Source organism: Nymphaea colorata, unplaced genomic scaffold (assembly GCF_008831285.2).
Source record: "Nymphaea colorata isolate Beijing-Zhang1983 unplaced genomic scaffold, ASM883128v2 scaffold0470, whole genome shotgun sequence".
Classification (NCBI taxonomy): Eukaryota; Viridiplantae; Streptophyta; class Magnoliopsida; order Nymphaeales; family Nymphaeaceae; genus Nymphaea; species Nymphaea colorata.
In genome coordinates this window covers 17,501-30,787 of record NW_022204976.1, presented here as the reverse complement: position 1 = coordinate 30,787, position 13,287 = coordinate 17,501, and the positions used below count along the sequence as shown (strand labels likewise).

General features: G+C 35.0%; 2 protein-coding genes and 1 pseudogene across 2 annotated transcripts in view; all 3 read left to right on the top strand.

Annotated features, from left to right (window-relative positions):
- Positions 1-545: 545 nt before the first annotated feature.
- LOC126409513 (NAD(P)H-quinone oxidoreductase subunit H, chloroplastic-like) lies at positions 546-1,756 on the top strand (annotated as a pseudogene).
- Positions 1,757-6,632: 4,876 nt separating this feature from the next.
- Positions 6,633-8,362, top strand: LOC126409512 (NAD(P)H-quinone oxidoreductase chain 4, chloroplastic-like). The gene has a single exon (XM_050075480.1). It carries the CDS (start codon positions 6,633-6,635, stop codon positions 8,133-8,135), a length of 1,503 nt encoding a protein of 500 aa, XP_049931437.1. The 3' UTR covers positions 8,136-8,362.
- Positions 8,363-9,791: 1,429 nt separating this feature from the next.
- Positions 9,792-13,287, top strand: part of LOC126409511 (NAD(P)H-quinone oxidoreductase subunit 5, chloroplastic-like) — a 4,243-nt gene continuing 747 nt past the window's right edge. The window contains exon 1 of the mRNA XM_050075479.1: positions 9,792-13,287. This exon is cut by the window's right edge and continues 747 nt beyond it. Coding sequence (XP_049931436.1) covers positions 11,313-13,287 — 1,975 coding nt within the window. The 5' untranslated portion in view covers positions 9,792-11,312.

Below are 13,287 nucleotides of genomic sequence, written 5' to 3'. Positions count from 1 at the left end.
TTCATATTCATTTTGATTTGTTTGATAGAAAAAAGAGTAATATATGAATCAATCCAGATTATTGTGTACACCAGAACAAAATAAATGGTATTATTATTCTTGATTGGGAAGATTTATATCCGTGGGAACAAAAAGAAAAAAAGAGAAGAATTTATTTGTATGGTAAAGAATTCGCCCATATCCGTTATTCCACAAGAAGAAAAAAGGGGTTCTGTTGAATTCCAAGTATTTAATTTTACCAATAAGATAGAGAGACTTACTTCACATTTGAAACTGCACAGAAGAGACTATTTATCTCAGAGGGGTCTGCGGAAAATTCTGGGGAAACGCCAACGACTGCTGGTTTATTTATCAAAGAAAAATCGAGTGCGTTATAGGGAATTAATTGGTCAATTGGGTATTCGAGAACCAAAAACTGGTTAGTTTGGAAATTCGTTTGAGTTATTCGGTTCATTAGATCTTGAATTTGGATGAACCTCGTTTCATTTTCAGGAATTCATGGAATAATGAATTGGGATCGGAGAAATGGAATAATGAATTGGAATCGGAGAATAAAAACATATGACTGTACCAGACGCAAGAAAAGACCTCCTCGTGGTCAATATGGGTCCTCACCACCCGTCAATGCATGGTGTTCTTCGACTCATTGTTACTCTAGATGGCGAAGATGTTATCGACTGTGAACCCATATTGGGTTATTTACACAGAGGAATGGAAAAAATTGCGGAAAACCGAACAATTATACAATATCTACCTTATGTAACACGTTGGGATTATTTAGCTACTATGTTCACGGAGGCAATAACCGTTAATGCACCTGAGGAATTGGGAAATATTCAAGTACCTAAAAGAGCCAGCTATATTAGGGTAATTATGCTGGAGTTGAGTCGTATAGCTTCGCATTTGTTATGGCTTGGACCTTTTATGGCCGATATCGGTGCGCAGACTCCTTTCTTCTATATTTTCAGAGAGAGGGAATTGTTATATGATCTATTCGAAGCTGCCACAGGTATGCGAATGATGCATAATTATTTCCGTATCGGGGGGTAGCTGCTGATTTACCTCATGGCTGGATAGATAAATGTTTAGATTTCTGCGATTATTTTTTAACGGGAGTTGTTGAATATCAAAAGCTTATTACGCGCAATCCCATCTTTTTGGAACGAGTTGAAGGGGTAGGTTTTATTGGGGGAGAGGAAGCCATAAATTGGGGTTTATCAGGACCAATGCTACGAGCTTCCGGAATCCAATGGGACCTTCGTAAAGTCGATCGGTATGAGTGTTATGATGAATTCGATTGGGAAGTCCAATGGCAAAAAGAAGGAGACTCATTAGCTCGTTATTTAGTAAGAATTGGCGAAATGACGGAATCCATCAAAATTATTCAACAGGCTCTGGAAGGAATTCCGGGGGGACCTTATGAAAATTTAGAATTCCGACGCTTTGCTGGAACAAAAGATTCAGAATTGAACGACTTTGAATATCGATTCATTAGTAAAAAGCCTTCTCCCAGTTTTGAATTGTCAAAACAAGAACTTTATGTGAGAGTAGAAGCCCCAAAGGGAGAATTAGGTATTTTTCTGATAGGAGATAATAGTGTTTTTCCTTGGAGATGGAAAATACGTCCACCCGGTTTCATCAATTTGCAAATTCTTCCTCAGCTAGTTAAAAGAATGAAATTGGCTGATATTATGACAATACTAGGTAGTATAGATATCATTATGGGAGAAGTTGATCGTTGAAATGATAATTGAAGAAGCACAAGCTATCAATTCTTTTTTCAGATCGGAATCCTCAAAAGAGGCCTATGGGCTCATATGGTTACTTGTACCTATTGTTACTCTTGTATTGGGAATCACAATAGGGGTATTAGTAATTGTGTGGCTAGAAAGAAAAATATCTGCAGGGATACAACGACGAATTGGTCCTGAGTATGCCGGCCCCCTGGGCATTCTTCAAGCTCTAGCGGATGGGGTCAAACTACTTTTCAAAGAAGATCTTCTTCCATCTAGAGGAGATATTCGTTTATTTAGTGTCGGCCCATCCGTAGCGGTCGTATCAATTCTACTGAGTTATTCAGTAATTCCCTTTGGCCATCACCTTGTACTAACCGATCTCAGTATAGGTGTTTCTCTATGGATCGCTATTTCAAGTATTGCCCCTATCGGACTTCTTATGTCCGGATATGGATCAAATAATAAATATTCCTTTTCAGGTGGTTTACGAGCTGCTGCTCAATCTATAAGTTATGAAATACCGTTAACTCCATGTGTGTTATCAATATCTCTACGTGTGATTCGTTGGAATACGCACTCCTACCTCTTTCTTTGCTTTTTCTAGGAAAGAAGTTGGTTGATTGAATATATAGATAGAACTCTTTTTTATTCATCACTGGGATCTATGAACTAAACCAGATAGTTATATGAGTGAAACAAAACTGCTTATGAATTCGCAGTAAGAAGATCGAGTCTCATTACCTACGTACGAGAGTAAAGTGGAGCTAAACATAAGCAGCGGAAGCTGTTTACCCCAAGTATCGATTAGCCATCAGGACTTGAAGCGGGCGCAAAAGATCAACTGTATGGAATTTTTACTCTTGTATTTATTACCATACCGAGGATCCACCAAAACTGAGTGGACGGTTAGGAACACCAAGGTACACAAAAGATTAGTAATGGAGATAATGTAACGTATCCAAACGGATATTTTGACATTACATAAAAGGAGTCATAATGAGGGCTTGAAGTTGGTAGAAATGATCAAAAAGTACTTCCCCGTGATCCCGATCCAGAGTATAGCTCCTATCCACTGATTTAAAAATAACTATCAGGAACGAAGTAATCCTTTATTTATATAGTATAGTCCTTCTGAGAAAGAAGAGAAGAACAGGAAGGAAAAATGGATTGACTATTTATTGTATCTTATGGAAAGATCGAGTTAAGTTATTACTGAACAAGAAACTCAGCAAAAAGAATAAAGGATGAGATGGATTCAGAAGTGTACTTTTTATTTGTTATTATCTTATCGCGGACAGAATCCCACTGGTCTAGTTCACTTATGAGCATTTTGATTCATCTTTCTTTTTTCCTATGGTATGCCGATGTAATACCGAAGCATACCTTAGATTTATTCGTGACCATTGAGGAGCCGTATGAAGCTGAGGTCTCATGTACGGTTCTGGAATAGAGATGGGAACAGTGATGTTATCATCGACTATGATTATCTAACAGTTCAAGTACGGTTGATATAGTTGAGGCGCAGTCAAAATATGGTTTTTGGGGGTGGAATCTTTGGCGTCAACCTATAGGGTTCATAGTTTTTATAATTTCTTCACTAGCAGAATGCGAGAGATTGCCCTTTGATTTACCGGAAGCCGAGGAGGAATTAGTAGCAGGTTATCAAACTGAATATTCAGGTATCAAATTTGGTTTATTTTATGTTGCTTCTTACCTCAATTTACTAGTTTCTTCATTATTCGTAACAGTTCTGTACTTGGGAGGGTGGAATCTTCCTATTCCATATATACCAATTACTGAACTTTTCGAAATAAATAAAACTAGTGAAGTCTTTGGAACAACAATTAGTCTCCTCATTACATTAGCTAAAGCTTATTTGTTCCTGTTCATTCCTATCTCAACAAGATGGACTTTACCTAGGCTGAGAATGGATCAACTATTAAATCTTGGGTGGAAATCTCTTTTACCTATTGCTCTCGGTAATCTATTATTGACAACTTCTTCCCAACTTGTTTCGCTATAACAGAATAGGATATTCCAGATTCTTATCCTCTCTCAAGCAAGAGAAAGAAACATCAAATTATTCATGGATATTCACGATATATGTTTCCTATGGTGACTGGGTTCATGAATTATGGTCAACAGACAGTACGAGCTGCAAGATACATTGGTCAAAGTTTCATGATTACCTTATCTCACGCAAATCGTTTACCTGTAACTATTCAATATCCTTATGAAAAATCGATCACATCAGAGCGTTTCCGTGGGCGAATCCACTTTGAATTTGATAAATGCATTGCTTGTGAAGTATGTGTTCGCGTATGTCCGATAGATCTACCTGTTGTTGATTGGCGATTAGAAACAGATATTAGAAAGAAACGATTGCTTAATTATAGTATTGATTTCGGAATCTGTATATTTTGTGGTAATTGCGTGGAGTATTGCCCCACAAACTGTTTATCAATGACTGAAGAATATGAACTTTCCACCTACGATCGTCACGAATTAAATTATAATCAAATTGCTTTGGGTCGGTTACCAATGTCTGTAATTGGAGATTACACAGTTCGAACAATTATGAACTCAACTCCAATAAAAATATCTATGGAGAAACCCCTTGATTCAAGAACGATTACCAATTAAATTAAAAATAAGACTAAGTTTTGATCAAAAGTAGGTAAGTTTCTTTCATGTCAGACAAAGAATAACTAGATTTGTGAGGATTATAACTACTTTTTGAATATATAAATATATATAGCCATTATAGCCATAGCCCTTATTTGTTTAATTAAAAATATGAAATTACGAACTCTGTTTCGACTAAAGACAAAAGCAAGATTGGCCCGTTCAATTGATTAACTCAATCTACATAAACCCACACCACGCTGGGGTAAGAACTATTAGATATAAAAAAGGGTAACCCACTTTTTCCCGACCAGTAAGATCATGAGATATTTTGACTTATTTATCGCTTATTTAACACATAATGGATTTACCTGCGCCAATACATGATATTCTTTTAGTATCTCTGGGATCAGGTCTTATAGTAGGAGGTCTAGGAGTGGTATTACTTACCAATCCAATTTATTCTGCCTTTTCCTTGGGATTGGTTCTTGTTTGTATATCTTTATTTTATATTCCATCGAACTCTTATTTTGTAGCTGCTGCGCAGCTACTTATTTACGTGGGAGCCATAAATGTCTTAATCTTATTTGCTGTGATGTTTATGAATGGTTCAGAATATTACAATTCTTTTCATTTTTGGACTGTCGGAGATGGATTCACTTCGCTAGTTTGTACAAGTATTTTTTTTTCACTAATTGCTACTATCCCAAACACGTCATGGTACGGGATTATTTGGACTACAAGATCAAACCAGATCATAGAACAGGACCTGACAAGTAATGTTCAACAGATTGGGATTCATTTATCAACAGATTTTTATCTTCCATTTGAACTGATTTCTATAATCCTTTTAGTTTCCTTAGTGGGCGCAATTGCTATGGCTCGCCGGGAATAGATACTTAGAATTGGAAATAACAAACCAACCAAATAAAATAAAGCAACCTCCGTGTAATTGTTATCGCATCTATCTGTCCACCCTAAATTGGAATATTGTTCATGAGACATATTTCAAAGTTTTTGTTAGTTCGACGACCCATTTCAGTGTCTTTTTTGGTACTGTATTTCTTATATATATTATATGGATTGATAATTGAATTAGATTCAGTAGAATCTTCTCATTTAATTAATCGAATCAGTTGAATTGTTGTTTATATTGAAATGAATCGAGATTGACGAGGAGTTGGTCAATGATGCTCGAGCATGTACTTGTTTTGAGTGCCTATTTATTTTCTATTGGTATCTATGGATTGATCACAAGTCGAAACATGGTTAGAGCACTTATGTGTCTTGAACTTATACTGAATGCTGTTAATATGAATCTCATAACATTTTCTGATTTATTTGATAGTCGCCAATTAAAGGGAGACGTTTTCTCGATCTTTGTTATCGCTATTGCAGCCGCCGAAGCAGCTATTGGACCAGCTATTGTTTCTTCGATCTATCGTAACAGAAAATCAACTCGTATCAATCAATCAAATTTATTGAATAAATAAAAATAGTCGGTAGTCGGAACCTTTACTCAAATAAAATATATAAAGACATATACGTTATGTCACTCTGTAGAAGTAAATAGACACTCGACTCACGTTATGGATCAATGGATCATAAGCATGGATTAGGAATAAGAGTACAATAAATTTTATACGTTTTCTTTCTTTATTATATATAACTATAATTCATTTATAGATTAGCAAAACGTGTATTGACTGATATGACCATGTTTGATGAAAGATAAGAGATCAAAGTATCTTGGGCCTATCTCATGAACAGATCAGAAATAGATTTCTAACAAAACTTTATGGTCTAATCACCGATTCGTCTGGTGCCAAAATATTTAATCATTTACTAAAGCTACCAGACCGAAAATTTATGACGTTCCAAAAAAAATTAATAGATCTAATGTCACACTCAGTAAAGATTTATGATACATGTATAGGGTGTACCCAATGCGTACGAGCGTGTCCTACAGATGTCCTGGAAATGATACCCTGGGACGGATGTAAAGCTAAGCAAATTGCTTCCGCACCAAGAACGGAGGACTGTGTAGGTTGTAAGAGATGTGAATCTGCTTGTCCAACGGATTTCTTAAGTATACGGGTTTATTTATGGCATGAGACAACCCGTAGCATGGGTCTAGCTTATTAATACGTTACAAAAAACTCCCCTTGAATCCATTTGATTCCTCTTTACCGACAAAAACCCGTACTCGATAAATAAAAAAATCCGAGCGCGGGTTTTTCTGGTCAAATCAAAGTGTATTTTGTCTTTACTATGAGTGATTTTTATTGGTTAACAATCATTGTTGTTTTGCCCATATCCGCGGGTTCCTTAATTGCTCTTTTCCCTCATAGAGGAAATAAGGTAGTTCGATGGTATACTATCTGTATCTGCTTATTTGAACTCCTTCTAACGACCTACGTATTCTGTTATCATTTTAAATTGGACGATCCATTAATCCAATTGGAAGAAGACTTTAACTGGATAAATATTTTTGATTTTCACTGGAGACTCGGAATCGACGGACTTTCTATAGGACCCATTTTATTGACAGGATTTATCACTACTTTAGCTACTTCAGCGGCTTGGCCAGTTACCCGAAATTCGCGATTGTTCCATTTCCTGATGTTAGCAATGTACAGTGGTCAAATAGGATCATTTTCTTCTCGAGACCTCTTACTTTTTTTCATCATGTGGGAATTAGAATTAATTCCTGTTTACCTACTTTTATCCATGTGGGGAGGAAAGAAACGTCTGTACTCAGCTACAAAGTTCATTTTGTACACTGCAGGAGGTTCCATTTTTCTCTTAATGGGAGTTCTAGGTATGGGTTTATATGGTTCCAATGAACCAACATTAAATTTTGAAACATTAGCTAATCAATCGTATCCCGTGGCATTGGAAATAATATTTTATTTGGGTTTCCTTATTGCTTATGCTGTCAAATCACCGATCATACCTTTACATACATGGTTGCCAGATACCCATGGAGAGGCGCATTACAGTACATGTATGCTTCTAGCTGGAATCTTATTAAAAATGGGAGCATACGGGTTGGTTCGGGTCAATATGGAATTATTACCCCACGCCCATTCCATATTTTCTCCTTGGTTGATGATAGTAGGGACTATTCAAATAATCTATGCAGCTTTAACTTCTCTTGGTCAACGCAATTTAAAAAAGAGAATAGCCTATTCTTCCGTATCTCATATGGGTTTCATAATAATAGGAATTAGTTCTATAACCGATGCGGGACTCAATGGAGCTATTTTACAAATCATCTCTCATGGATTTATTGGTGCTGCACTTTTTTTCCTGGCAGGAACAAGTTATGATAGAATACGTCTTCGTTATCTTAACGAAATGGGGGGAATAGCTATACTAATGCCAAGAATCTTTACGATGTTCAGTAGCTTCTCAATGGCTTCTCTCGCATTACCAGGAATGAGTGGTTTTGTTGCAGAATTTGTGATATTTTTGGGAATAATTACTAGCCCAAAATACCTTGTAATGTCAAAAATACTAATTACTTTTGTAATGGCAATTGGAATGATATTAACTCCTATTTATTCATTATCTATGTCACGCCAGATGTTCTATGGATACAGGTTATTCAATGTTCCCAAGTCTCACTTTGTGGATTCTGGACCACGAGAAATCTTTATTTTGATGTGTATCCTTTTACCTATAATAGGTATTGGTATTTATCCAGATTTCGTTCTTTCACTATCAGTTGACAAGGTAGAAACTATTCTATCTAATTACTTTCATGGGTAGCTTTCATGGATGGATTTTTTTATGGTTATGGGCAGCACAGAAGATCCAATCCAATAATCCTGCACTGCTGTTTACAAACAAATCAATCGTTGGCTAGACCAATCAAAAGGAAAAGAAGATTTTTCCTTCTATCAAGTCAAAAATGCAATTAAATGAAGGAAATTGTAATCAGAAATATCTGTAGTTTTTATTATTTAACTACAGATATTTCTGATTACATATATATCTTTCACCTTATACATATAATGTATAAATGAGATAATAATATTATGGTTAATAATATTATGGTATATGAGAGGGGTATATGAGAATGAAAGGGTATGTGTACAATCTTTCTATGTATTCTGCAGTTTTTTTCTTCAATTAGATGTTTAATGTGAATGAACCATAACTATGTAGCCCTCTTCCTAATAGATTGACCCCAAAATAGCAGATCCAAATTATAAGAAATCCCATAGAAGCCACAATTGCTGAATTTGCACCTTGCAAACTTTTATTTGTTCTAGTATGTAAATAAATCGCGAATACGGTCCAAGTAATAAATGCCCAGGTTTCTTTGGGGTCCCAATTCCAATAAGATCCCCATGCCTCATTAGCCCATACTGCTCCTGAAAGAATACCTATAGTTAAAAGGGTAAAACCCAAGCCAATGACACGATAACTCCAAGAATCCAATCGCTGAGTCAATTGATACCTGTGATAATTTCTAAACGAAAAATTCACGTATTGGGTCTCATCAAAAGAAAATGAACTAATTAATAAATGATTGGTTTTACCGAAAATATCTATCTTTCTTCTAAACGTAATGACCAGGAGAGTTATGGATAATAATGATCCACATAAAAGAGCTGCATAGCTCAACAACATCATACTTACGTGCATCATTAACCAACGGGATTGGAGAGCAGGCACTAATATTGCGGATTGATGCATTTTAGTTAAAAGACCCGAAGTGGCAAAGCCTTGGGTTAAAATAGCGCTTGGGGCGGTTATTTTACTGAAAAAATTCTTATAGTTTCTAAAATATGGAACTATATGAATAAGGGAGAAACTCCATGAAAGGAACATTAATGATTCATATAGATCACTTAATGGTACATGTCCCGAATAAATCCAACGAGTAACTAATAATCCTGTTATACAGAAAAAAGTAGCTATCATGCCTTTTTCTGACGAATCACATAGTCCTACAATTTCATAGACCAAGGTCATCAGATGAGTAGGAATCACAATTGAAATGATCGAAAAAGATATGTGAGTTAATATATGTTCTAAAGTTGCAAATATCATAAACAATCATTTTTTGTTTTTATAGTTATAAAAAAAGGGAACCCTTCCTTAATTACCGAATGTAAATATGGTATCGAATTAAAGGATCCGTTGTGTCCTTTTTTGTTTTAGAGAATGCCGCCACTCGGACTCGAACCGAGATGCTCTAGCACTGCTTCCTAAGAACAGCGTGTCTACCGATTTCACCATGGCGGCTTGTTCGAAGTAATACTAACTCATGCATATTCAATCGTCGATATTGAGAGGTTCAATGCAATTGCAATAGATGATTATTGAATCAATCGAAGAATAGCCATTCAAGTCAATATTTGAAGGTTCCATAATTGTTACTAGCTTACCTTAAAGCTTAGTAATAGTGAATCGATGGGGAAAATAGTGAATCGATGGGGAAAATGGCAATCCCCATCTCGCAAATCATATAAAAATGCACTCTATTCACTATATTGAACCTTGTATCTTGCGTCTAATAACGCCCTTTAAAACACAAATAGTGCCATTTTGAGGGCCCAATATATGATACAGAATCATTAATTTATCCAATCATTGATTGATGTTGATTTAGATCATTTGAAGGGTTTCTTATCACATTATTATTTATTCTTTGCTTTTTTTATTTCATTTTTTTTGTCGTACAAAAAAACCTTTTGAATAACCGGTAGAAATGGATTTAGCTAAAGAAAAAGCTTTTACCGCTGCCCAATATCCCTTTCTCTTCCAAAAATTTCTACGAATATGCTTTTTTGATATAGAAGTACGTTTTTTTGGAACCGCCATGCAAAAATGAACTTTTCTAAGTTGAATGTGAAAGACATGTATTGTTCAAAATAGATCATTAATTCTTTCTATTCATATATCTATTATTTAGTTTATAGATTTTCTTCATAACATACAAATATGCGCATATAGCATATAATAGGGACTAAACTAAATTATTGCTAGGGACTCAAACTCAAGTTGGAGAATAAAAAGAAAGGAGATTCGATTCGCTAGGTATAACTCTCATAGAAAAAAATAGTTATCTTTTTTCTCTTTTTGAAGTATTCATTATCATTATTATTGCATACAATGAAAATCTCAGAAGAAAGAAAATTGTACTAATTGTTTCATATCTCCATTCATTAGGATCGATGGTATCAACTACCGATGAAATCGACCCCCGCAGATAAATAATATAAAAAGAAAAATAAATAAAATAAAAGGTTACAATTCCTATCTCAGTCTATTTCAAATAGACCATATATATAACCTACATATACCTACCGTCGTAATACATTTAATAACAATAACCAGAAATTAATTACCTACATGAGATAAAACAATAAGATTTTCTCTACCAATTGATCCCATTAAAGCATAGCGCCCCCACGATTCGAATAATACTTTTGTTCAATGATCCATTACTTGAACATTACTTGAACTTGATTAAGGCAATTTAAGTAACCTCTTACTTCACCTTCTTACTTCACCCATATGGGAGGTTACAAGTATCATAGAATTTCCCACAAGTTCTGGTGGAAGCCAATCAATCAGTTTCAAATTAAATTTAAATTAGTTAATGATTTTGGATAAAAGATCTTGTTGGGTTGAGTTATTTGCGGATCTCATGATCCATATCAAAAGCTAATAATTACTTCACCCCTAGTATTAAGCAATAATTTGCTTAATTATATCATTTGACCAATTCAATTGTAACTCCTTGGGTCAAATTTTAAATAGTCGAGGAAGAGCGAGATTAATAAAAAAGAATATTCTTTTCGTATCCTTATTTTGGTTTGTGTTAAAAAAAAAAATAAATAAGAACTGGTGATGAATGTGAATTGGGAACAATAATTAATATAATTAATTAGAAGAAAATAGAGGAAAAAGGTTTGATTTAATTTTATTATTATGGTTATGGAACGCACATATCAATATGCATGGATTATACCTTTCGTTCCGCTTCTAGTTACTATGTTAATAGGATTGGAACTCCTGCTTAATCCGACAGCAACAAAAAATATTCGTCGTATATGGGCTTTTCCCGCTGTTTTATTGTTAAGTATAGTTATGGTCTTTTCCACTAAGCTGGCGATCCAGCAAATCAATGGTAGCTCAATTTATGAATATCTATGGTCTTGGAGCATCACTAGTGATTTTTCCTTAGAATTCGGCTACTTGATTGATCCACTTACTTCTATTATGTCGATATTAATCACTACTGTTGGAATCCTGGTTCTTATCTATAGTGATAATTATATGTCTCATGACCGAGGATATTTGAGATTTTTTGCTTATATGAGTTTTTTCAATACAGCGATGCTGGGATTAGTTACTAGTCCCAATTTGATACAAATCCATATTTTTTGGGAACTAGTGGGAATGTGTTCCTATCTGTTAATAGGTTTTTGGTTTACCCGACCAATTGCAGCAAATGCCTGTCAAAAAGCGTTTGTGACCAATCGTGTGGGGGATTTTGGTTTATTATTAGGAATCCTAGGTTTTTATTTAATAACAGGTAGTTTCGAATTTCAGGATTTATTCGAAATATTCAATGATTCGATCATTAATAACAATGAGATGAATTCCTCATTTGCTACGCTTTGTGCCTTCTTATTATTCCTCGGTGCAGTTGCTAAATCTGCGCAATTCCCACTTCATGTATGGTTACCTGATGCTATGGAGGGACCCACTCCTATTTCGGCTCTGATACATGCGGCTACTATGGTAGCCGCAGGAATTTTTCTTGTAGCTCGGCTTCTTCCTCTTTTCATAGCCATACCTTACATAATGAATATCATATCTTTGATAGGTGTAATAACGGTACTATTAGGAGCTACCTTAGCTCTTGCTCAAAGAGATATTAAGAGAAGTTTAGCTTATTCCACGATGTCTCAATTGGGATACATTATGTTAGCTTTGGGTATAGGTTCTTATCGAGCCGCTTTATTCCATTTGATCACTCATGCTTATTCTAAAGCATTATTGTTTTTAGGGTCTGGATCAATCATTCATTCCATGGAACCCATTATTGGGTATTCTCCGACTAAGAGTCAGAACATGGTTCTTATGGGCGGTTTAACTAAATATATGCCAATTACAAAAACAACTTTTTTTTTAGGTACACTTTCTCTTTGTGGTATTCCACCCCTCGCTTGTTTTTGGTCCAAAGACGAAATTCTTAATGATAGTTGGTTGTATTCACCGATTTTTGCGATAATAGCTTTCTACACAGCAGGATTAACTGCATTTTATATGTTTCGTATGTATTTACTTACTTTCGAAGGGCATTTACGTAGTCATTTTCAAAATTACAGCGGACACACAAATAGTTCCTTCTATTCAATATCCATATGGGGGCAAGAAGGTTCCAAACCTGTTAGCAGCAATTTGCTTTTAACAACAAGGAATAATAATGACAAGTCCTCCTTTTCCAATTGCTCGTTTTCTAATACATATAAAATTGCCGGTTATGTAAGAACCATGCGATCATCTTTTAGTACTCATTTTTTCAAAAAAGACTCTCATACTTTACTATATCCGCATGAATCGGACAATACCATGTTATTTCCCCTGCTTATATTGGCCATATTTACTTTGTTCGTTGGATGCATAGGAATTAATTTCGGGCACGAAGTAATGGAGGTTGACATATTATCAAAATGGTTAACCCCATCGATGAAACTTTTCCATCAGAATTCAACTGATGAAGATTGGTATAAATTTTTGACGAATGCATTTTATTCAGTTAGTATAGCCTACTTCGGAATATTTATAGCATCTGTTCTATATGGGTCTGTCTATTCAGATCGACAAAATTTGTACTTAATCAATTCATTTGCTAAAATAGATTCTAAAATGAGAATTCGTTTAGAACAAATAATAA